Genomic DNA, 26,803 nt, shown 5'->3' with positions numbered 1-26,803 from the left:
GGGATAGGGGACTAAATGATGAAGTGGGGGTGATGGGGACTGCACATGAAGTGAGTGTGAGGGACGTGGACAGCAATTGAATTGAAGGTGGGGGTGGGAAGAGCAAATGGTGTATTGAAGGTGGGGAGAGCAAATAATGAATTTTGAGGGTGGGGAAGAGCAATTGATAATGAATAGAGGGTGGGAGAGAGAGAAGACATGGCAATGAATTGAGGCAGAAGGGGCATGTAACTATAATTAATTGGGTTAAGGGTTAGAGCGGGAGGTAAATAGTGGGTGTCGTTGAGGATAAAGTGACTGGTAATAAATTGGGAGAAAGAATACAGGTGCTAATTAATTTATTTGTATTAAATGGGGAAAGTGGCTATATACAGATAGTGGGGGCACAGTGGTGGATTATAATTTATATTTGGAATGGTGGGTTGCATAATAACCAATTATATATTAATGGTGGGTGAACGTCTGTAGTCAGATGTGTAGTGTAGAAAAAAGGGAAAAAATGGGGAATGTGCTCTGGAAGCGGTGCTCTAGATAACTGTTATTTTATGCAGAGACGAGTCCTGGCAGAAAGAAGTGATAGCGGTCTGCGCTGGATTAAAAAGAAACGCAAAGATGAAGGACTTTAGCTAGAGACGTCACTGGTGAGTATGTTACCTGTACACTGACACCATACACTGTATACTCTATACAGAGCTCCTGTGTATAATGTCACTGGTGATCACTATATTATCTGTACACTATACACTATATACAGAGCTCCTGTGTATAATGTCACTAGTGAACGCTGTATTACATGTACACTGTACCCTATATACAGAGCTCCTGTGTATAATGTCACTGGTGATCCCTGTATTACCTGTACACTGACACTATATAAAGAGCTCCTGTGTATAATGGCATCGGTGACCACTGTATTACTTGTACACACACTGCATACTAAGTACAGATCTCCTGTGTATAATGGCACTTATGGTGATAGTATTTTTTTAAAATTAATGATCAGTATTGTACTATTCAGTCACAGTGGTGGTAATATGTTGTCCGGCCATGGTGTAGCGGTATTTGTTCCTTGTATGTGCTATTATTTGGTCACTGTGTGGTGGTAATATGTGGTCTGTTCATGTTGTGTTGGTATTTGTTCCTTGTATGTAGTTGGTCACCATGTGATGGTAATATGTGGTCTGGACATGCTGCGGTGGTATTTGTCCCTTGTATGTGGTATTGTTCAGTCACTGTGGTGGTAATATGTGGTCTGCACATGGTGTGGCAGTATTTGTTCCTTGTAGATAGTATAATAGGTCACTATGTGGTGATAATATGGTGTCTGGTCATGGTGTTGTGGTATTTGTCCCTTGTATGTGGTATTATTGGTCATTTGAAAAATAAATAAAAATACATCTAAATTGTATTGCATATTTTAACAAATGTTTAATAGGTTAGAGTAGAGTAGGGCCCGGCCAAAAGAGTCTACCTTGTTGTCGTCTCAGATTAAAAAAAACCTTTTGGCCAAAACAAAAGCTGCTGGCTATGTGTTTGATCTGGTAATGGGAACTGTTAATGTGTGATTTGTGAGAAGTGGAGTTTTGCCAAGAGACAGCGGTGGGGCTGTGGACAGTTCGAGGGGTGGAGGCGGGGCTGGGGTGGAGCCAGGGCGGAATCTTAAGGGGGCCCTGAAAATTTTGCCAGTATGGGTCCCTGAAATTAGTGGCAGCCCTGGCTCTATCACAAATTTCCATAACCTCTCAAACCTTATACCCATTCACCCAGCCCCCGCTTCCTCCTTCCCACTAACAGGAGTTCTATGGAACGCTCGCTCTGTCTGCAACAAACTTTCTTACATCCATGATCTTTTTATTACTAACAAACTTTCCTTCCTCGCGATCACCGAATCCTGGCTCGCCACCTCTGACACAGCGTCTCCAGCTGCACTTTCGTGAATTCCACCCTTCCCCCCCCGATCCAGCAGCAACCATGGCGGAGGAGTTGGTTTTCTCCTGTTAGATAACTGCTCCTTCACCAAAATCCCTCTGCCACCCTCTGTTACCCTCCTTTCCTTTGAGGTGCACTCTGTGCCCATCTACTCCCCCTCCAACCTCCAACTGGCTGTCATTTACCCCAGCCACCATCTTCTTCGACCACTTCACCACCTGACTACTTCATTTCCTCTCCACTGACATCCCCACTATCATCATGGGTGACTTCAACACCCCCATTGACACTTCCCTCTCAGCTGCCACTAAACTTCTATCTCTCATTTCCTCCTTCTCCCTTGCTCAATGGTCCTCTGCAGCCACTCACAAAGATGGCCACACATTGGACCTCATCTTCACTCACCTTTGCTCCCTATCTAACCTTTCTAACTCGCAGCTCCCCCTTTCTGTCCACAACCTACTTACATTCTCTTCCCTCTCCTCTCCTGTCCACAATCCTCACTCCACAAACTTGCACACCCTCTCAGAAATCTTAAATACCTTGATTTATACTCACTTTCTGAATCCCTCCTCTCTCTTACAGATACAGTGGGGCAAAAAAGTATTTAGTCAGTCAGCAATAGTGCAAGTTCCACCACTTAAAAAGATGAGAGGCGTCTGTAATTTACATCATAGGTAGACCTCAACTATGGGAGACAAACTGAGAAAAAAAAACCAGAAAATCACATTGTCTGTTTTTTTAACATTTTATTTGCATATTATGGTGGAAAATAAGTATTTGGTCAGAAACAAAATTTCATCTCAATACTTTGTAATATATCCTTTGTTGGCAATGACAGAGGTCAAACGTTTTCTGTAAGTCTTCACAAGGTTGCCACACACTGTTGTTGGTATGTTGGCCCATTCCTCCATGCAGATCTCCTCTAGAGCAGTGATGTTTTTGGCTTTTCGCTTGGCAACACGGACTTTCAACTCCCTCCAAAGGTTTTCTATAGGGTTGAGATCTGGAGACTGGCTAGGCCACTCCAGGACCTTGAAATGCTTCTTACGAAGCCACTCCTTCGTTGCCCTGGCGGTGTGCTTTGGATCATTGTCATGTTGAAAGACCCAGCCACGTTTCATCTTCAATGCCCTTGCTGATGGAAGGAGGTTTGCACTCAAAATCTCACGATACATGGCCCCATTCATTCTTTCATGTACCCGGATCAGTCGTCCTGGCCCCTCTGCAGAGAAACAGCCCCAAAGCATGATGTTTCCACCACCATGCTTTACAGTAGGCATGGTGTTTGATGGATGCAACTCAGTATTCTTTTTCCTCCAAACACGACAAGTTGTGTTTCTACCAAACAGTTCCAGTTTGGTTTCATCAGACCATAGGACATTCTCCCAAAACTCCTCTGGATCATCCAAATGCTCTCTAGCAAAGTTCAGACGGGCCCGGACATGTACTGGCTTAAGCAGTGGGACACGTCTGGCACTGCAGGATCTGAGTCCGTGGTGGCGTAGTGTGTTACTTATGGTAGGCCTTGTTACATTGGTCCCAGCTCTCTGCAGTTCATTCACTAGGTCCCCCCGCGTGGTTCTGGGATTTTTGCTCACCGTTCTTGTGATCATTCTGACCCCACGGGGTGGGATTTTGCGTGGAGCCCCAGATCGAGGGAGATTATCAGTGGTCTTGTATGTCTTCCATTTTCTAATTATTGCTCCCACTGTTGATTTCTTCACTCCAAGCTGGTTGGCTATTGCAGATTCAGTCTTCCCAGCCTGGTGCAGGGCTACAATTTTGTTTCTGGTGTCCTTTGACAGCTCTTTGGTCTTCACCATAGTGGAGTTTGGAGTCAGACTGTTTGAGGGTGTGCACAGGTGTCTTTTTATACTGATAACAAGTTTAAACAGGTGCCATTACTACAGGTAATGAGTGGAGGAAAGAGGAGACTCTTAAAGAAGAAGTTACAGGTCTGTGAGAGCCAGAAATCTTGATTGTTTGTTTCTGACCAAATACTTATTTTCCACCATAATATGCAAATAAAATGATAAAAAAACAGACAATGTGATTTTCTGGATTTTTTTTTCTCAGTTTGTCTCCCATAGTTGAGGTCTACCTATGATGTAAATTACAGACGCCTCTCATCTTTTTAAGTGGTGGAACTTGCACTATTGCTGACTGACTAAATACTTTTTTGCCCCACTGTATAAGTTCCTTACACAATGCAGACACCGCTGCCACTTTATATAACACCACAATAGCTGCAGCTCTCAAAGCAGTCGCCCTTCTTACACATACCAAAGCTCGCAAAATCAACAGACAGCCCTGGCACACCAGCCTGACCAAAGAACTCAAACGGGCTACCAGGGTTGCTGAGCTGAGATGGAAAAGATCCCACTCCAACAAGCACTTCATTGCATTCATACAGTCCCTCACTACCTTTCAAGGCTACACTCGCTGCAGCAAAACAAACCTTCTCATCTCTCATATCCTCCCAGTCTCACAACCCTAAACAGCTATTCAACACTTTCAACACTTCACTCTCAGCCGAAGACTTTGCCTCATTCTACAAGCATAAGCTTGATAATATCAGAGAAAGTTTGGGTCTACAACCTCCAGAGCCCCTCCTCCTAACTGTTTCGGCCTCCTCCTCCAAAACCAACTTCTTCACCATTACAGAAGATCGACTCTCCACTCTACTCTCAAGATCACATCTCACCACCTATGCACTTTACCCAATTCCATCCCACTTCATCCCAAACCTCACCACAGTCTTCATCCCAACCCTAACCCATCTCTTCAATCTATCACTGACAACTGGTGTTTTCCCCTCATGCTTCACTACTCTGTGCTGCTCCTCCTGGAGCTGTCCTCTGTCTTTGACACAGTGGACCATTCCCTATTACTACAGAATCATCTCTTGGCATCACAGACTTGGCCCTATCTTGGATCTTGTCATACCGGACATTCAATGTCCCCAACTTGCACACCACCTCCTCACCTCGCCCCCTGTCTGTCGGAGTCCCACAAGGTTCTGTCCTAGGGGCCCTGCTCTTCTTCATTTACACCTTCAGACTGGGACAGCTCATAGAATCTCATGCTTTCAGTATAACCTCCATGCTTATGACACACAGATCTACTTGTCTATCACCTCCCTACTAACCAGAATTCCACAATGTCTGTCGGCTATTTCATCCTTCTTCTCTGCTAGATTTCTAAAACTTAATATGGACAAAACAGAATTCATCATCTTTCCCCCAACTCAGTCGACCCCCCTAATGGACCTATTCATTAAATGACTGCTCACTCTCCCCGGTCCTACAAGCTCGCTGCCTCGGTGTAATCCTTGACCCAGATCTCTCTTTCAAACCACGTATCCAAGCCCTTTACACTTCCTGCCAACTTCAACTCAAAAATATTTCCCATATCCGTACATTCCTCAACCAAGAATATGCAAAAAGCCTAGTCCATGTCCTCATCATCTCTCACCTTTATTACTGCAACCTCCTGCTCTGTGGCCTCCGCTCTAACACTGTCACACCCCTCCAATCTATTCTAAACTCTGCTGCTCGACTAATCCACCTGTCCCCCCACTATTCCCCAGCCTCTCCCCTCTGTCAATCCCTGCACTGGCTCCCCATTACTCAAAGACTCCAGTTCAAAACCCTAACCATGGCATACAAAGCCATCCACAACCTGTCTCCTCCATACATCTGTGATCTAGTCTCCAAGTACTTACCTGCACGCAACCTCTGATCCTCACAAGATCTCCTTCTCTACTCCCCTCTTATCTCCTCTTTCCACAATCGTATACAAGATTTCTACCGCACATCCTCCCTATTCTGGAACTCTCTACCACAACATATCAGATTCTCACCTACCATGGAAACCTTCAAAAGGAACCTGAAGACCCACCTCTTCCGACAAGCCTACAAACTGCAGTAACTACTGATCGACCAAACCGCTGCATGACAGCTCTACCCTCGCCTTCTGTATCCTCACCCATCCCTTGTAGATTGTGAGCCCTCGCGGGCAGGGTCCTCTCTCCTCCTGTACTAGTTGTGACTTGTATTGTTTAAGATTATTGTACTTGTTTTTATTATGTATACCCCTCCTCACATGTAAAGCACCATGTAAAAAGTGGCGCTATAATAATAAATAATAATAGATAGATAGATAGAATAAAAGCCAGCAATTCAGCAGCCACATAGTGTAAAATCACAGCCGGAGCTGACAGTATAGAATATATGGATTACAATACAAATAGAATAGGTAGATAAATAGAGATGTCAGTGACGTAAACAATTAGTATATTTGTGTAGTGTGTGAGCAGCTTACTGTTCATATATTTAATTAATAAAATATAATTTTCTTGAAAAAAATGGTCACTGAGGCATGTACGCCAGGCCACGCTGACAGTATCACTGTGTCTATGGAGGAAGACGAGGATTGTTACTGGAGGAGGCGTGACTTGTGAAATGTTAGTTTCAGAACAGCTAGAAACAGAAAATGCTGAAGAAAAGGGAAGTACATGGGAGGGGGCAGCAACATTAGGTGACTCTGAAACTTCGCTGAGATCACGTGAAATAGGTTTTGTACTTAAAAAAACTTGAAGGAATGAGTTTCATACTTTTTCTGGTTTACATTTGCAGTTGGACTTTATAGTGATTCTTTTACATAGTTGAAATAAATCCTTCCTCCAGGGTTCAGAGACTGCCGCATACCAGCAGGAAAGGAAGAAGACCCCATGGTTTTTGAGTGTATGGACAGTGTGGCTCTGTTGCCATGTGTCTTGGTCATTTGGTCCTCCGCAGCATTCATTGCCTCTTACATCTTCGCAGTGCTTGAGGGACATGTGGTTCCTTTTGTACCTTATATCAGGTAAGATGAGATTTTCTATTCATGAAATCAGTGTTTGCATTAAGTGTCGGAATTATATCTTGTACTGTGATTGCTTTGTGCTTGTCTAGATATTGCAAAGGAAATCTGTGCAGTTTTGGAATTTCCCTTTTTTGTTATCTGTTCTTTTCATTTGTCAGTGAAACCACACATAGTTGCATGGCAGAGTTATATGTGAATGTCTAGGCTAGGGTATATTCTCTCATCGGGGAGAATAACGATCTATTATGTTAACCCCATTCTGATCAGAGGTTGATAAGAGTTTGATCAGAGGTTGATCATAGTGTGATCCGACTCTCTTGGATGAGGAGAAAAAAATGTCTCCATCTTAACCATTCTGTAAATTTGTGGAAATCAGACAGCACTCAGATGTCATCCCAGTGCTGTCTGATGTTTTCCATGCACTCATTGCCTTGCGTGGCAGAGTGCGATCCGAATATCGGATCAAACTCTGGTATGCTGCGATTTTTTTCCATAGACTGGCTCTGCCCCCTAAAAAAATGGACATGTGCATGGCCCCATAAAATAACATTTGTTGGGATGTGATCCAGAGTTTAGTCTGATTGCATCCGGAGAGATAATATGATCATGTGCAAAAGTGCTTATAGGGTCTATACCTAGGGCAATTTCTATAATATATATATAATATATATTTTTTATTATTATAGTGCCATTTATTACATGTGAAAAGTGGAATACATAAAAAAAACAAACAAGTGCAGTAATCTTAAACAATATAAGTCATGACTAGCACAGGAGGAGAGAGGACTCGGCCCGAGAGGGCTCCGAATCTACAAGGGATTGGTGAGGATACAGTAGGCAAGGGCAGAGCTGGTCATGCAGTGGTTTGGTGGATTGGTGGTTACTGCAGGTTGAAGGTGAGGGCAGAGCTGGTCATTGTTTGGTGGACAGGTGGTTACTGCAGTTTGTAGGCTTGTCGGAAGAGGTAGGTCTTCAGGTTCCTTTTGAAGGTTTCCATGGTAGGCGAGAGTCTGATGTGTTGGGGTAGAGAGTTCCAGAGGAAGGGGGATGTGCAGGAGAAAGCTTGTATGTGATTGTGGGAAGAGGATATACGAGGGGAGTAGAGAAGGAGATCTTGTGAGGATCAGAGGTTGCGTGCAAGAAAGTACCGGGAGACGAGGTCACAGATGTATGGAGGAGACAGGTTGTGGATGGCTTTGTATGTCATTGTGAGGGTTTTGTACTGGAGTCTCTGGGTAATGGGGAGCCAGTGAAGGGATTGACCGAGAGGAGAGGCTGGGGAATAGCGGGGGGACAGGTGGATTAGTTGGGCAGCAGAGTTTAGGATAGATTAGAGGGGCGCGAAAGTGTTAGAGGGGAGGCCACAAAGTAGGAGGTTGCAGTAGTCAAGGCTGGAGATGATGAGGGCATGCACTAGGGTTTTTGCTGATTCTTGGTTGAGGAATGTAAGGATCCGGGAAATATTTTTGAGTTGAAGTCGGCAGGAAGTGGAAAGGGCTTGGATATGTGGTTTCAAGGTGAGATCAGAGTCTTACCCCAAAGCAGCAAGCTTGCGGGACTGGGGAGAGTGAGCAGCCATTTACTTTAATGAATAGATCTGTTGGGGGAGTCGAGTGAGATAGGGGAAAGATGATGAATTCTGTTTTGTTCATGTTAAGTTTTAGAAATCTAGCGGAGAAGGATGAAATAGCAGACAGAAATTGTGGGATTCTGGTTAGTAGGTTGGTGACATTTGGTCCAGAGGGGTAGATCTGTGTGTCATCAGCATAGAGGTGATACCGAAAGCTGTGAGATTCTATGAGCTGTCCCAGGCCGAAGGTGTAAATGGAGAAGAGCAGGGGCCCTAGGACTGAACCATGTGGGACTTCGACAGACAGGGGGCGAGGTGAGGAGGTGGTGTGTGAGTGTGAGACGCTGACTGTCCGGTCTGTTAGGTATGATGAGTTCCAAATAGGGCCCGGTCAGTGATGCCAAGAAAACCCTCTAGATTCCCCATACTGTCTAATGGGACGCTCCACAGTATAATAGCCTCACCTAGTGTACCATACAATATACAGTGCGTTGCGAAAGTATTCGGCTCCCTGGAACTTTTCAACCTTTTCCCACGTATCATGCTTCAAACATAAAGATACCACATGTACATTTTTGGTGAAGAGGAACACAATTGTGAAGCTGAACAAAATTTATTGGTTATTTTAAATTTTTGTGGAAAATCAAAAATTGAAAAGTGGGACATGCAATATTATTCGGGCCCTTTACTTTCAGCGCAGAAAACTCACTCCAGAAGTTCATTGTGGATCTCTGAATGATCCAATGTTGTCCTAAATGCCTAATGATGATAAATATAATCCAACTGTGTGTAAACAAGTCTCTGTATAAATGCACCTGCTCTGTGATAGTCTCAGGGTTTTGTTTGAAGCACAGACAGCATCATGAAGACCAAGGAACACAACAGGTAGGTTCATGCAAGCGATCATATTGAAATGGAAGGAGTATCATACCACTGCAAATCTACCAAGACCCGGCCTTCCCTCTAAACTTTCATCTCAATCAAGGAGAAGACTGATCAGATATGCAGCCAAGAGGCCATGGTCACTCTGGATGAGCTGCAGAGATCTACAGCTGAGGTGGGACAGTCTGTCCATAGGACAACAATCAGTCGTACACTGCATAAATCTGGCCTTTATGGAAGAGTGGCAAGAAGAAAGCCATTTCTCAAAGACATCCATAAAAAGTGTCATTTAAAGTTTGCAACAAGCCACCTGGGAGACACACCAAACATGTGGAAGAAGGTGCTCTGGTCATATGAAACCAAAATCAAACTTTTTGGCAACAATGCCAACCGATATATTTGGCGTAAAGGCAACACAGCTCATCACCCTGAACACACCATCCCCACTGTCAAACATGGTGGTGGCAGCATCATGGTTTGGGCCTGCTTTTCTTCAGTAGGGACAGGGAAGATGGTTAAAATTGATGGGAAGATGGATGGAGCCAAATACAGGACCATTCTCGAAAAAAACCTGTTGGAGTCTGCAAAAGACCTGAGACTGGGACGGAGATTTGTCTTCCATCAAGACAATGATCCCAAAGATAAAGCAAAATCTACAATGGAATGATTCACAAATAAACGTATCCAGGTGTTTGAATGGCCAAGTCAAAGTCCAGACCTCAATCCAATTGAGAATCTATGGAAAGAGCTGAAAACTGCTGTTCACAAACGATCTCCATCAAACTTCACTGAGCTAGAGCTGTTTGCCAAGGAAGAATGGGCAAGAATTTCAGTCTCTCGATGTACAAATCTGATAGACATACCCCAAGCAACTTGCAGCTGTAATCGCAGCAAAAGGTGGTGCAACAAAGTATTACGTTAAATGGGCCGAATTATATTGCACGCCCCACTTTTCAGTTTTTGATTTTCCACAAAAATTTAAAATAACCAATAAATTTCGTTCAACTTCACAATTGTGTTCCACTAGTTGTTGATTCTTCACCAAAAATTTACATTTAGTATCTTTATGTTTGAAGCATGATATGTGGGAAAAGGTTGAAAAGTTCCAGGCAGCTGAATACTTTCGGAAGGCACTGTAATGGTCCATTATAGTGCTTTACAGTATAATGGCCCAAACTAAATAGATAAAATAAATAAATGAATAGAATATATATATTTCATGTTTTTTAATAGTTTTGTTTGGAAATAAAGAGAACAGTGGATGTGCACTACTTTTTAAAGGTGATCATGGTATGTGATGTGGTTGTATATAGAACTATTGATTATTGTCTTTGGAAGAAATTCTCATTTTTTCATCCACATAGCGACTTCCTGTCCTACTGATTTGATTTGCCTGAGTGTGCATGGTCATTTCAATGAAGAGTGGGTTAAGGAATAGGCCACTGCCAGGCATTTCTATCATAAAATGATCTCTGATGGCAGCAAATCATGAAACCCAACGTGCCCAATTCTTACCCTGATTTCTGTTATTAGTAGACAATTTGAGCTCCATATACATTGGTATGTTGGTCGATCCTGTGGGAATTCATTCAATTTTGATCTTGTGATTGTCTATCATGTACTATATCGAGCATTAAAGGGAACCTGTCACCCCAATTTTTCAAGAAGAGCTAAAAATAGCGTTAAATAGGGGCAGAGCTGGGCTTTACATTAGTGTATTTTGGAGCCTTTATTCCCCACCTATGCTGCCGAAATACCTTTGTAAAGTCGCCGTTTTGGGCTGTCACTCACGCTGGTCAGGTCATATATGCGTGGTGACAGCGCTGTTTCTCCCCCAGATCTCCGTTGGTGGCGTAGTGGTGTGCGCAAGTCCAAGTGGCGAATCCACTGCACAGCTTCAAGGAAAATAGCGCTGTCATATGGGCGTGGTGACAGCGGTTTCTCCCCCAGATCTCCGTTGGTGGCGTAGTGGTGTGCGCATGTCCAAGTGGCGAATCCACTGCGCAGCTTCAATGAAAATAGCGCGATCTGCACTTTTCAGCCGTTTATAGGTGGGTGCGGCCATCTTTGTGAGGCCGCGCGTGCGCAGATGGTTCTTCTCAGCTTCCCGGGGCTTCAGGAAAATGGCCGCGGGATGCCGCACGTGCGCAGATGGCGATATCGACGGCCATTTTCCTGAAGCCGAGTTCGCATCCCGGCTGCAGGAAAATGGCCGCCGTGATCTCCATCTGCGCACGCGCGGCATCCCGCGGCCATTTTCCTGAAGCCCCGGGAGGCCGAGAAGAACCATCTTAGCACGCGCGGCCTCACAAAGATGGCCGTGCCCACCGATAAACGGCTGAATAGCGCAGATCGCGCTATTTTCATTGAAGCTGCGCAGTGGATTCGCCACTTGGACATGCGCACACCACTACGCCACCAACGGAGTTCTGGGGGAGAAACCGCTGTCACCACGCCCATATGACCTGACCAGCGTGAGTGACAGCCCAAAACGGCGACTTTACAAAGGTATTTCGGCAGCATAGGTGGGGAATAAAGGCTCCAAAATACACTAATGTAAAGCCCAGCTCTGCGCCTATTTAACGCTATTTTTAGCACTTCTTGAAAAAACGGGGTGACAGGTTCCCTTTAAAATTGTTTTAGTATAGATTAGCTTTCCAGTAACATACTTCTTTATTCTAATGAAATGTATAAAGAGTAATTCCCTATTAATGGAGTAGCTGCCCTTACAATTCATCGCAATAATGGAACGGGGAAGTAGCAAAAAATGTAAATATATGGCTATTGGCTATACTTCTTTGTGGAATGGCCGCGAAGGAAGTTATACTGATATTCAGTATGCATTATCCATTATCTTATACATAACTGTGACGTGTGTAAGCTTACACTATAGGTGGCCAGTACAAAAAAGAAGTACCGTAGGTAGAAAACACGGATCAAGAATTGCTATTAACCCCTTCATGACCGGGGGATTTTTTGTTTTTCCGTGTTCGTTTTTCGCTCCCCTCCTTCCCAGAGCCATAACTTTTTTATTTTTCCGTCAATTTGGCCATGTGAGGGCTTATTTTTTGCGGGACGAGTTGTACTTTTGAACGACATCATTGGTTTTAGCATGTCGTGTACTAGAAAACGGGAAAAAAATTCCAAGTGCGGTGAAATTGCAAAAAAAGTGCAATCCCACATTGGTTTTTTGTTTGGCTTTTTTGCTAGGTTCACTAAATGCTAAAACTGACCTGCCATTATGATTCTCCAGGTCAGTACGAGTTCATAGACACCTAACATGACTAGGTTATTTTTTATCTAAGTGGTGAAAAAAAATTCCAAACTTTGCTAAAAATAAAAAAAAAAAATTGCGCCATTTTCCGATACTTTAGCGTCTCCATTTTTCATCATCTGGGGTCGGTTGAGGGCTTATTTTTTGCGTGCCGAGATGACGTTTTTAATGATAGCATTTCGGTGCAGATACGTTCTTTTGATCGCCCGTTATTGCATTTTAATGCAATGTCGCGGCGACCAAAAAAACGTAATTCTGGCGTTTCGAATTTTTTTCCCGCTACGCTGTTTAGCGATCAGGTCAATACTTTTTTTTAATTGATAGATCGGGCGATTCTGAGCGCGGCGATACCAAATATGCGTAGATTTGATATTTTTTTTATTGATTTATTTTGATTGGGGCGAAAGGGGGGTGATTTAAACTTTTATGTTTTTTTTTATTTTTTTCACATTTTTTGAAACTTTTTTTTTTAACTTTTGCCATGCTTCAATAACCTCCATGGGAGGCTAGAAGCAGGCACAACGCGATCGGCTCTGCTACATAGCAGCGATCTGCTGATCGCTGCTATGTAGCAGAATTGCACGTGTGCTGTGAGCGCCGACCACAGGGTGGCGCTCACAGCGACGGGCAATCAGTAACCATAGAGGTCTCAAGGACCTCTATGGTTACCATTCACAAGCATCGCCGACCCCCGATCATGTGACGGGGGTCGGCGATGACGTCATTTCCGGCCGCCCGGCCGGAAGCGGTAGTTAAATGCAGCTGTCTGCGTTTGACAGCGGCATTTAACTAGTTAATAGGTGCGGGCAGATCGCGATTCTGCCCGCGCCTATTACGGGCACATGTCAGCTGTTCAAAACAGCTGACATGTCCCGGCTTTGGTGCGGGCTCACCGCGGAGCCCTGCATCAAAGCAGGGGAGCCGGCATCGGACGGTATAGTACGTCCGATGCCGGTAAGGGGTTAAACAATGATAATACAAGCAATAAAAAAATCATTGTCATCATCAGTCCTCAGACAGTAACCTATGTGGTGGATGGTTTTAATGTGGATTTAAGATTTGTGTTATTTTATATCACTGTCTGCTATTTTTCTAAAAAAAAAAAAAGCTGATTTTTATCAAATCTCATACAAATTCTTTAAATCTGTATAATCTGAGAACACTTAAACGGAAGGTGCCATAAAAAATATTTTTTCAATAATTGAAAAAATGAAATTCTTAATGTTTTATTTTTTAAATATTATAATTTGGTTTTAATGAAGTTAAATATGAAAAATAATTTAAAAAGGTTTGGTATTTCCACTTTTAAACATTAGGGGCAGCAGCTGCTCAAATTTTCCATGAAAACCTAGTGTACAACCAGATCATATTACGGCTGCAGTAAATGTGGGTGGGTTCTGGTCACATGTGTGTGATGTCACTCCTCTCCTCCTCTTCTGGGTTTTTATAAAAGCATAAGAGAGGATGAATTTTAGGATCACAATGAGGAGCCATTATGTTGGTGACTACAAAGTGATACTGAGAAGTTGACAGTGTCACCGAGTATGGTCGGCAGCACCAATTCTATTAGCTGGTGCTGCTCGCTGTATCATAAGCTGGGGTTAGATACATGGAGTGTATCATGTCCTCCATTATATACCCTTAGAGTAACATGTTGGGATTAGACACAGGGCTAAGGCTGGTTTCACATTTGCGGTTGTGTACGCAGCGTTTCTTCCGCAATTATCTGCATGCGTTGTGTATTCCTATATTTAACATTAGGGAAGCATGTGTCTGCGATCGTTTGCGTTTTGCCGCGTTGACGACGCATGCGTCCTTTTGTCGTCTGCGGTTTGGCGTGGTAAACGCTATATGTAGAAATTTTAGAGGCGTCAATTTGACGCCTAGAAATGTATGCGGTTGTTAGCAGAAGAAATGCGGCAAAAAACGCATTGCTGTCTATGTGAACGCATGTGTTCGCAAGCACATGTGTTTGCTTGCATTTGTGAACGCATGCGTTACACCACAGGAAAACATGTCTAGACACTGATTAGCCACCCCCCACATACAAACTGATAAAAGGAGGGAGTGGGCATTGGCAGGTCACTACACAGCAGACTGGGAAGCAGACCAGACACAGGAAAGCACCTTGGAGGAAACAAGACTCTAAACAATGTGAGTATATCAAAGCCAATGTCTTTATTTTCTATTTTCTTTCTCTATATGTCCTAATTACTGCCATTTCTTTCTTTCTGCATGCATCAGAATGTCATCTTCTTCTTCTGAGGAGCAACGGCCTGGGCCTGCACAAGCAGAACATGTCAGTGAAGTGAGTACTCACCTCCTCAGATTGGTAAGTATTCACTGTCACATCTACACAAATGACAATTTTTTTCCCTTTTTTAAGAGCACTTCTTCCACTGCGGCAGAGGCTGAGCAGGAGCAGCGGGGTCACGGTCGGGTGGCAAGGCGGCAGCGTGTACGTATACGTGGCTGACTGTTTATTGTATCCTCACTTTACTCTTGGATGTCTATTTATTTACTTTCCTCTTTCCCTTTTTTTTCTTGACTTCTTTTGTTTCTTGACTTTCAATATTCATGCCAGTTTTCTGTCTCTGTTTTCTTTCTTTTCCTTATGTTAATGCATCCAACATTAATGTCTTTATTTATTTTTTAGGTTCCAGAATGGGATGAGGACCTTATTGAAAATGACCTCCTCATCTCCCTGGTCCATGAGCGAGTCCCGTTGCTGGACACCCGGGTTCTGCAGCACTCGAACAACGTGACGATCCGGCGGCTATGGAATGAGGTGGCCAAAGCGATGTGGGATGGCTAAGTATTGCAATGCAGTGTGATGCAGAAGTGACCTTGGCCGTGATCACACAACTGTGTGTGATGAGAGAAACTCTCAGGAGTGCGATCAAGGCCAAAAGGTCCCTGGTTATTGGGTGCTTTGTTGGGCTCTTCCTGGTTGCCCTAGAGTGGTGGCAATCGGAGAAATATTAGTTGGGGTAGATGACAGCGGTGAATTTTCAAAAATCACAGCTGGCATCAAGCCCTGGGGTTAGTAATGGATTGGAGAACTGTCTATCAGATATCCCCATTACTAATCCAGTAGTGAAAAAAAAAACACATCCTGTCACCTTTGCATAAAAGCACCCCCAAAGTATTATGCTTCCCCCACCATGCTTCACGGTTGGGATGGTGTTTTTGGGATTGCACTCATCCCTCTTCCAACCATGGCGAGTGGAGTTGATACTTAAAACTTCTATTTTGGTCTCACCTGACCACATGAGCTTATCCCATTTATCCTCTGGATCATCCAGATGGTCACTGGCGAACTTCACAGAGGGCCTGGACATGTGCTGGCATGAGCAGGTGGACCTTGAGTGCCCTGCAGCATTTAAATCAATGACGGTATAGTGCGTTACTAATGGTAATGTTTGAGACTGTGGTCACAGCTCTCTTTAGGTCATTGACCAGATCTCCCATGTAGTTATGGGCTGAGTCCTGACGTTTCTCACAATCATCCTTACCCCACAAGCTGAGATCTTGCATGGAGCCTAGACTGATGAAGATTTATAGTCATCTTGTGTTTCTTCCATTTTGTAATAACTGTTCCAACAGTTGCCTTCTCATCAAGCTGCTAGTCTATTGTCCTGTAGCCCATCCTAGCCTTGATCAGGTCTACAATTTTGGCCCTAGTGTCCTTAGACAGCTCCTTGGTCTTGGCCATGGTGGAGAGGTTGGAGAGTAACTGAGTGTGTCCCATCCTGGTATATGGCCCCCATCCTGGTAGATGCCCCCTCCCCCCATATATTCAATGCAAAGAAAAAAAATGAACACTTGTACTCACCTTCCCTGCGCTTCCACACAGGATGACGTCCTATTCTGTGTGTTCAGAGCACAGCAGCGTGATGATTTCCCTGCTGTGCTCTGAGCACGTCGGCGGTGAGCGCTGATCGCAGCCTTTATACTGATGACATGCTACGATCACCTCTCGCCATCGCCGCAGATACTCACCTCACCCTGGACCTCCGCTCCCCGACACCTCTTCTCCATGCAGGCTCCTGTCAGTGCACTCACTGAGAAGTATGTACGATGACAGGGGGAAAGTGGAGCCCTCAGCAAACACTGCCGGCTAGACAAAGATGGGGTCTATCTATTCCCACAGCTGTGACCTGTATAGCCACGGGGGCGTGTCCAGTTCACAGCTAAGGCAGCATCAATACAAGAGATGCAGTCATATGGAGACTGCAATCTCTTATGAACAGAGGCTGCCGTATTTGAGGTATGTAACTCCTGTTAGCGCTGGCTGCGCTTATACAAGTCTTCCTCCTGGCATCATAGATTACGCTCATAGAGATGCTTCATGACTGCTGGCAGCTCTGAGAGCGTGATACACCACATCTACCTGGCCTTTTTGGACATAGCTATTTTTGAAAAAGACCCTGGCTGGGTCAAAAAGTAACTAATCCCTTTACCAATCGCTATTGTCAACACTGTGATGAATTAATTTTGCAATAAAAATGAGGATCATTTGAAACATATTTGTGAGTGAGGCTGATTTTCTGCATTGACTCTTTGGATCCTGCAGTCCAGCCGACACCCTTCTTATTTACTACGTGCTCAGACACTTACACACCCCAAAATGCAAATGGCAGCCCCCAGTGGCTGAAGTAAAAATAAATAAAAAACTGTTTAAGTTGAACATTTAACTTTGTGCTAAAAGTAATTGATTAAATAATCAATAACTATTAATACAAAATTAAAAATAGTGGCACCTTCCCTTTAAAATACTTGAGAACTTTAGTCACAACCCTAACCCTATTCCTAATGGTTAAATGGAAATAAATAATTTTTTTAGTTTTATTATTTTTCCCTAAGTCGGTGATAAATGGGGGGTTTGATTTACTATTTATAGCGAGTTTTTATAGCGGGTTTTTGTTTGGCAGCTGCCACACACTAAGGCTATGTGCATACGCTGCGGATTTCTGTGCTGAGTTTTCCGCTCAGTTTTTGATTTACCGCCGATTTCCAGTGTTTTTCGTGCGGATTTCACCTGCGTTTTACCACCTGCAGATTCCTATACAGGAACAGGTGTAAAACGCTGCGGAATCCGCACAAAGAATTGACATGCTGCAGAAAATACAACAGCGCTTCTGTGCGGTATTTTCCGCAGCATGTGCACTGCAGATTTTGTTTTCCATAGGCTTACATGGTACTGTAAACCTAATGGAAAACTGCTGCAAATCCGCTGCGGATCCGCAGGCAAATCCGCAACGTGTGCATATACCCTTTAAGACGCTTTTTAATGCAAAAAATATTTTTTGCATTACCACATTTTGAGAGCTATAATTTTTCCATATTTTTGTCCACAGAGTCTCGTGAAGTCTTGTTTTTTGCGGGACGAGTTGAAATTTTTATTGGTACCTTTTTCGGGCACATGACATTTTTTGATCGCTTTTTATTCCGATTTTTTTAAGGTAGAATGAACAAAAACCAGCTATTCATGAATTTCTTTTGGGGGAGGCGTTTATACCGTTCCGCGTTTGGTAAAATTGCTAAAGCAGTTTTATTTTTCGGGTCAGAACGATTACAGCGATACCTCATTTATTTTTTTTATGTTTTGGTGCTTTTATACAATAAAAACTATTTTATATAAACAATACTTATTTTTGCATCACTTTATTCTGAGGGCTATAACTTTTTTATTTTTTGTTAATGATGCTGTATGGCAGCTCATTTTTTGCGGGACAAGATGACATTTTCAGCGGTACCATTTTTATTTACATCTGTCTTTTTGATCGCGTGTTATTCCACTTTTTGTTCGGCGGCATGATGATAAAGCGTTGTTGTTTGCTCGTTTTTTATTTTTATTTTTTACGCTGTTCACTGCAGGGGTTAACTAATGGGACAGTTGTATAGGTCGGGTTGTTACGGATGCGGCGATACTAAATATGTGTACTTTTATTGTTTTTTTTTCTTATTTACAAAAATAAATGTATTTATTGGAACAATATATATATATATATATATATATATATTTATATATATATGTATATATATATCTATATATATTTTTTATTTAGGAATTTTTTTCTAAATATTTTTACACAGTGTAATTTTTTTTTTTTTTAGGCCATGTTCACACAGTGCGTTTTTTTCTGCAGAACCGCAGCGTTTTTGCCGCTGCGGTTCCGCAGCTGTTTTCCATGCAGGGTACAGTACACTGTACCCTATGGAAAACAGGAACCACTGTGCACATGATGCGGGAATCGGGAAAAAAAAGCCGCGCTGAATAGCCGCGGTAAAAAAGAAGTACCATGTCACTTCTTTTTTCGGAGCCGCAGCGGTTCTGCACCCATAGACCTCCATTGTGAGGTCAAACCCGCAGTAAAACCCGCAGATCAAAAATATATCTGCGGGTTTTATTGCGGTTTGTGGTGCCGAACCGCTGCAGCAGGAAGTGCGGGGAAGCGGGCGGAAGTGCGTGGGCGGAGTGTGGCTGCCCCGATCCCACCCCCCCATGCTCCGATGCCCACCCCCCGTACTCCGATGCCCCCCCCGTGCTCCGATGCCCCCCCTGTGCCGTAATCTCCCCCCCTTATACTTACCCGGCCTCCCGGTGTCCGTCCGGCCGTCTTCTCCCTGGGCGCCGCCATCTTGCAAAATGGCGGGCGCATGCGCAGTGCGCCCGCCGAATCTGCCGGCCGGCAGATTCGTTCCAAAGTGCATTTTGATCACTGAGATATAACCTATCTCAGTGATCAAAATAAAAAAATAGTAAATGACACCCCCCTTTGTCACCCCCATAGGTAGGGACAATAAAAAAATTAAGAATTTTTTTTTTTTCCCACTAAGGTTAGAATAGGGTTAGGGTTAGGGTTAGGGGTAGGGTTAGGGGTAGGGGTAGGGTTAGGGGTAGGGTTAGGGGTAGGGTTAGGGGTAGGGTTAGGGTTAGGGGTAGGGTTAGGGGTAGGGCTAGGGGTAGGGTTAGGGTATTTTCAGCCATTTTAACCCTAAAAAAACTTCCTAGAAAACACACAGAAAAAAACGCATCAAAAAACGCACCAAAAAAGCACAAAAAAAAGGACCAAAAAAAGGACCTGCGTTTTCTGCCAAGAGCTGCGGTTTCAGTCCTGAAAAAAAAAGGATGGAAATCAGGAACGTGTGAACATACCCTTACTTTTTTACATTGTCCCAGGGTGGGACATCTCTACATAGTGTCAGATCGCTGATCTGACACTTTGCAGAGCACTGTCAGATCAGCGATCTGACAGGCAACGCAGGAGGCTTGCCAGCGCCTGCTCTCAGCAGACCCTGACAAGCTACCTCCCTGCAGGACCCGGAAGGACCCCGTGGCCATCTTGGATCCAGGAGCCTGCAGGGAGGAGAACGGAGGAGACCCTTGGAACAACCCCTCCCTGCGCGATGCTTCCCTATGCTGCCGGGACACTCCAATCTTGTTTGATCACAGTGTTCCAGGGATTAAAGTGTCGGGAGTGCTCCGTGACCGCTCCTGGCATTTCAGATATCAGCTGTGATAATCAGCTGACACCCGGCCGCGCTCCCCCCGCTTTGCTTGAAGTGTCACGTTAAAACATCAGTAAACCTAAAGTATAATGTACAAAACCAATTCTAAAAAAGTTGTGAAGCTTTTTAACCCCTTTACCCCCAAGGGTGGTTTGCACGTTATGGACCGGGCCAATTTTTACAATTCTGACCACTGTCCCTTTATGAGGTTATAACTCTGGAACGCTTCAACGGATCCCGGTGATTCTGACACTGTTTTCTCGTGACATATTGTACTTCATGATAGTGGTAAAATTTCTTTGATATTACCTGTGTTTATTTGTGAAAAAAACAGAAATATGGCGAAAATTTTGAAAATTTCGCAATTTTCCAACTTTGAATTTGTATGCAATTAAATCACAGAGATATGTCACACAAAATACTTAATAAGTAACATTTCCCACATGTCTACTTTACATCAGCACAATTTTTTTGTTGTTAGGGAGTTATAAGGGTTAAAAGTTGACCAGCAATTTCTCATTTTTACAATACCATTTTATTTTAGGGACCACATCTCATTTGAAGTCATTTTGAGGGGTCTATATGATAGAAAATACCCAAGTGTGACACCATTCTAAAAACTGCACCCCTCAAGGTTCTCAAAACCACATTCAAGAAGTTTATTAACCCTTCAGGTGTTTCACAGGAATTTTTGCAATGTTTAAATAAAAATTAACATTTAACTTTTTTTCACAAAAAATTTACTTCAGCTCCAATTTGTTTTATTTTACCAAGGGTTACAGGAGAAAATGGACCCCAAACCTTGTTGTACAATTTGTCCTGAGTACGCCGATACCCCATAAGTGGAGGTAAACCACTGTTTGGGCGCATGACAGAGCTTGGAAGCGAAGGAGCGCCATTTGACTTCTCAATGCAAAATTGACTGGAATTGAGATGGGACGCCATGTTGCATTTGGAGAGCCACTGATGTGCCTAAACATTGAATCCCCCACAAGTGACACCATTTTGGAAAGTAGACCCCCTAAGGAACTTATCTAGAGGTGTGGTGAGCACTTTGACCCACCAAGTGCTTCACAGACGTTTATAATGCAGAACCGTAAAAATACAAAATCATTTTTTTTTCACAAAAATGATCTTTTCGCCCCCAATTTTTTATTTTCCCAATGGTAAGAGAAGAAATTGGAACCAAAAAGTTGTTGCACAATTTGTCCTGAGTACTCTGATACCCCATATGTGGGGGTAAACCACTGTTTGGGTGCATGGGAGAGCTCGGAAGGGAAGGAGCGCCGTTTGACTTCTCAATGCAAAATTGACTGGAATTGAGATGGGACGCCATGTTGCATTTGGAGAGCCACTGATGTGCCTAAACATTGAATCCCCCACAAGTGACACCATTTTGGAAAGTAGACCCCCTAAGGAACTTATCTAGAGGTGTGGTGAGCACTTTGACCCACCAAGTGCTTCACAGACGTTTATAATGCAGAACCGTAAAAATACAAAATCATTTTTTTTTCACAAAAATGATCTTTTCGCCCCCAATTTTTTATTTTCCCAATGGTAAGAGAAGAAATTGGAACCAAAAAGTTGTTGCACAATTTGTCCTGAGTACTCTGATACCACATATGTGGGGGTAAACCACTGTTTGGGTGCATGGGAGAGCTCGGAAGGGAAGGAGCGCCGTTTGACTTTTCAATGCAAAATTCACAGGAATTGAGATGAGACGCCATGTTGCGTTTGGAGAGCCACTGATGTGCCTAAACATTGAAACCCCCCACAAGTGACACCATTTTGGAAAGTAGACCCCCTAAGGAACTTATCTAGATGTGTGGTGAGCACTTTGACCCACCAAGAGCTTCACAGAAGCTTATAATGCAGAGCCGTAAAAATAAAACAAAAATTTTTTCCCACAAAAATTATTTTTTAGTCCCCAGTTTTGTATTTTCCCAAGGGTAACAGGAGAAATTGGACCCCAAAAGTTGTTGTGCAATTTGTCCTGAGTGCGCTGATACCCCATATGTGGGGGGGAACCACCGTTTGGACACACGGGAGAGCTCGGAAGGGAAGGAGCACTGTTTTACTTTTTCAACGCAGAATTGGCTGGAATTGAGATCGGACGCCATGTCGCGTTTGGAGAGCCCCTGATGTGTCTAAACAGTGGAAACCCCCCAATTATAACTGAAACCCTAATCCAAACACACCCCTAACCCTAATCCAAACGGTAACCCTAACCACACCTCTAACCCAGACACACCCCTAACCCTAATCCCAACCCTATTCCCAACCGCAAATGTAATCCAAACCCTACCCCTAACTTTAGCCCCAACCCTAACTGTAGCCTTAACCCTAACTGTAGCCCTAACCCTAGCCCTAACCCTAGCCCTAACCATAACCCTAGCCCTAACCCTAGCCCTAACCCTAATCCTAGCCCTAATCCTAGCCCTAACCCTAGCCCTAACCCTAGCCCTAACCCTAGCCCTAACCCTAGCCCTAACCCTAGCCCTAACGCTAGCACTAACCATAACCCTAGCCCTAACCCTAACCCTAGCCCTAACCCTAACCCTAATCCTAACCCTAGCCCTAACCCTAATGGGAAAATGGAAATAAATACATTTTTTTAATTTTTTTATTTTTCTCTAACTAAGGGGGTGATGAAGGGGGGTTTGATTTACTTTTATAGCGGGTTTTTTAGCGGATTTTTATGATTGGCAGCCGTCACACACTGAAAGACGCTTTTTATTGCAAAAAATATTTTTTGCGTTACCACATTTTGAGAGCTATAATTTTTCCATATTTGAGTCCACAGAGTCATGTGAGGTCTTGTTTTTTGCGGGACGAGTTGACGTTTTTATTGGTAACATTTTCGGGCACGTGACATTTTTTGATCGCTTTTTATTCCGATTTTTGTGAAGCAGAATTACCAAAAACCAGCTATTCATGAATTTCTTTTGGGGAAGGCGTTTATACCGTTCCGCGTTTGGTAAAATTGATAAAGCAGTTTCATTCTTCGGGTCAGTACGATTACAGCGATACCTCATTTATATCATTTTTTTTATGTTTTGGCGCTTTTATACGATAAAAACTATTTTATAGAAAAAATAATTATTTTTGCATCGCTTTATTCTGAGGACCATAACTTTTTTATTTTTTCGCTGATGATGCTGTATGGTGGCTCGTTTTTTGCGGGACAAGATGACGCTTTCAGCGGTACGATGATTATTTATATCCTTCTTTTTGATCGCGTGTTATTCCACTTTTTGTTCGGCGGTATGATAATAAAGCGTTGTTTTTTGTCTCGTTTTTTTTTTCTTACGGTGTTTACTGAAGGGGTTAACTAGTGGGACAGTTTTATAGGTCGGGTCGTTACGGACGCGGCGATACTAAATATGTGTACTTTTATTGTTTTTTTTTTTTATTTAGATAAAGAAATGTATTTATGGGAATAATATATATATTTTTTTTTTTTCATTATTTAGGATTTTTTTTTCTTTTTTTACACATTTGTAAAAATTTTTTTTAACTTTTTTACTTTGTCCCAGGGGGGGACAATACAGATCGGTGATCTGCCAGTTTGCACAGCACTCTGACAGATCACCGATCTGTCTCAGAGCGCTGCAGCGTTACCAAGTGCCTGCTCTGAGCAGGCACTTGGTAAGCCACCTCCCTCCCTGCAGGACCCGGATCCGCGGCCATTTTGGATCCGGGACTTGCTGCAGGAAGGAGGTAGGAGACCCCCGGAGCAACGCGATTACATCGCGTTGCTCCGGGGGTCTCAGGGAAGCCCACAGGGAGCCCCCTCCCTGCGCGATGCTTCCCTGCACCGCCGGCACATCGCGATCATGTTTGATCGCGGTGTGCCGGGGGTTAATGTGCCGGGGGCGGTTCGTGACCGCTCCTGGCACATAGTGCCGGATGTCAGCTGCGATAAGCAGCTGACACCCAGCCGCGATCGGCCGCGCTCCCCCCGTGAGCGCAGCCGATCGCCTATGACGTACTATTCCGTCCTTGGGAAGTAAAGCCCACCCGACATGGACGGAATAGTACGTCTAATGGCAGAAAGGGGTTAAAATGTAAAAAATATGCTGAATTTGGAAATCTCTTATAGCCATAATTTATTCACAACAGAACATAGAGAACATATCAGAAGTTGAAAGTTAGACATTTTACCATTTGAAAAGAAACAAGTAATTTAGAAATTGATGGCAGTAACACATTTTAATGAAGTCTGGGTAAGTTTAACAAAAGCCTGAAAACATAGGTGGTACCGATCAAAAACAGCCGAAGGGTCGTTTTTCAACTAAGTCACATATATGTGTATAAAAATAGCATGTTAGAGAGGCAGAGTCTCTCAGAAGTAAAGATGGTCAGTGGTTCTTCAATCTGTGAACGACTGTGTCTGAAAATTGTAGAACAATTTTAGAAAACTACCTGAATGTAAAATTGCAAAGACTATAATTATGCCATTATCTTCAGCACATAATATCATCAAAGGATTCAAAGTATGGCCGAATATCATTGGATATACCTGATCTACAAGCCCTCAGGTAGCATTGAACTGTAAACTGACATAGTTTGGTCATGAAAATCATTGTAAGTTAACACAGTTTGCCATGCAATCCATAAATGCAAGTTAAAGCTTTATCGTACATCAACACAATCCAGAAATTGCTGTCATCTTCTCTTGGACAAAGCTCATTAAAAATGGACAAAATCAAAATGAAAAAATTGCCTGGTTGTCAGATCAATCAAAATGTTAAATTTCTCCATGGAAACCAAGGATGCAGTGTCCTGCGGTCTCAAGAGGAGGTGGACAGCTGAGCTAGTTATCAGCATTATAGTTTGAAAGCCTGTATCTCTGATAGTATGGGGTTGCACTAATGCTTATAGGTAAGCTTAAATGTCTTAAAAAGGCACTATCAATTAAGAGCATTACATAAAAATTGTAGGACAACAGCTGCTCCCATCTCAACGTCTATTTTACGGAAAGGTTCTGCATATTTCAGCAAGAAAATGCAAGCCTATGGGAGCGAGAAAAAAATCGCGCAGCACTCGGATTATGAGAGTGCTGTCTGATTTTTACGCATCGGTGTCCTTTGAAAAGCTGGCAAATCATGTGCCGCATACAGTAAAATCACATTGACAGGTTAGAATAGACTAGATATACACACATAGATGTCAATGACACACACACACACACATATATATATATATATATATATATATATATATATTACATAGATAGATATCAGCTGCGGACTGATATTAATAGCCTTGGAAGGGGCCACGGATACTGGCCGCCAGGCTAAAAACATCAGCTCTCAGCCACCCCAGAAAAGGCGAATCTCTAAGATGCGCCAATTCTGGCACTTAGCCTCACTCTTCCCACTTGCCCTGTAGCGGTGGCAAGTGGGGTTTTAGTTGGGGAGGGGGTTGGCATCACTGTCAGGTAACATCAAGCCCTGAAGTTAGTAATGGAGAGGCGTCAATAAGACACCTCCATTACTAACTCCATAGCCACATTGTAAGAAAACACAGACACTCTGAAAAAAGTCCTTTAATTGAAGGAAAGACACAGACTCCTTTAATATTCTCAATTAAACCATACTGACGACCTCGCCTACTCACCCAATGCCCTCGTCATCTGTAAAAGTAAAAAAACAAACAAACAACAGTATTCCTCACCTTTCCAAAGAGATGCTGTAAATCCATTTTCCCATGATGGGTCTAGCTCTGCTACATCTAGATGGCAGGCACGCCTTCTTCACCCTCTGATAGGTATCACACCAATGGCAGTAGGCAACCACATCGGCCCTCATACTTGTCCAGTAAAAATGCTGGGCTAGCCTAACCTTTGTATCAGTGATTCCTAGATGTCTTGTCATTGGAATCTCGTGTGCAATCTGCAACAACTCCAACCTGAACGGATAGGGTACCACCAACTGTTGGTCACTAGGCCATGCCTCTGGTGATCTCTGCTGGACCATTACCCGATACAGCCATCCTTGGTCCCAGACGACCGGCTGCTGCAACCACGGGTAGTGCTCTACTTCCTGACATTCTGTTGTCTGGAGGATCAGGCCTTGGGGGTTTACTGGGACACTGGGACACTAGCTGCCCCAAGTCTGTCCCAAGCAAAACACTTAAGGGAATATTTGAGGTTACACTCACCTCCCGCACTCCCATCCCAGCGCCCCAGTCCAAATACACCTTGACGACAGGCAGCGCCGGTTCAACTCCTCCAATCTTGGTGACAGCAAGGGTTTTACCGGAAACCAAATCCTGTGGAGCCAACACCTAAGGCTGCACAAGAGTAATCTCAGTGCCAGTGTTCCATAGTCCCATGGCCATGGCCTAGCTTGTGGATAACAGTGGACGGTTTCTGAGATAGGGATGAGCCCTTCTGGTGCTAGGAACTCATGGTTGTGAAGTGTTCCAGCTGTCTGCAATGATGACATAGTCAGAGTTTCCCCACCAACGTGGAGAGGAAAGCCTGGGCAGGTACAGTGTTCATTTTACTCCCTCTCCAGCCATCAGGTTTCTTGGCCTCTGGAGTCCTGTTGTTGAAGTACTCATTGGCAAGTGTCGCTGTTGCAGAGGCCTCCTTTGGCATTTGGTCATGGAAATACTGCTGGAGGTCCTCTGGGCAGTTCCACTGCTCAGTCAAGATGAGCTCTTTCAGCTGCTGGACGGTGGTGAGCTCAAGACCTGTGGTCCTTTGGTCAACTGCTCTCAGTAGGGCCCGCATGTGATCAGTCCAGCTGTCTGCA

General features: G+C 43.7%; 1 protein-coding gene across 1 annotated transcript in view; it reads left to right on the top strand.

Annotated features, from left to right (window-relative positions):
• The first annotated feature begins 6,428 nt into the window (after window positions 1-6,428).
• DRAM1 (DNA damage regulated autophagy modulator 1) overlaps window positions 6,429-26,803 on the top strand; it is a 66,632-nt gene continuing 46,257 nt past the window's right edge. Inside the window, exon 1 of the mRNA XM_069764275.1 lies at window positions 6,429-6,798. Coding sequence (XP_069620376.1) covers window positions 6,665-6,798 — 134 coding nt within the window. The 5' untranslated portion in view covers window positions 6,429-6,664. The remainder of the gene's footprint in view (window positions 6,799-26,803) is intronic.

This window comes from Ranitomeya imitator, chromosome 4 (genome assembly GCF_032444005.1).
Source record: "Ranitomeya imitator isolate aRanImi1 chromosome 4, aRanImi1.pri, whole genome shotgun sequence".
NCBI lineage: Eukaryota > Metazoa > Chordata > Amphibia > Anura > Dendrobatidae > Ranitomeya > Ranitomeya imitator.
Note: the sequence above shows the minus strand (reverse complement) of the source record. Positions and strands in the feature narration are given on the sequence as shown.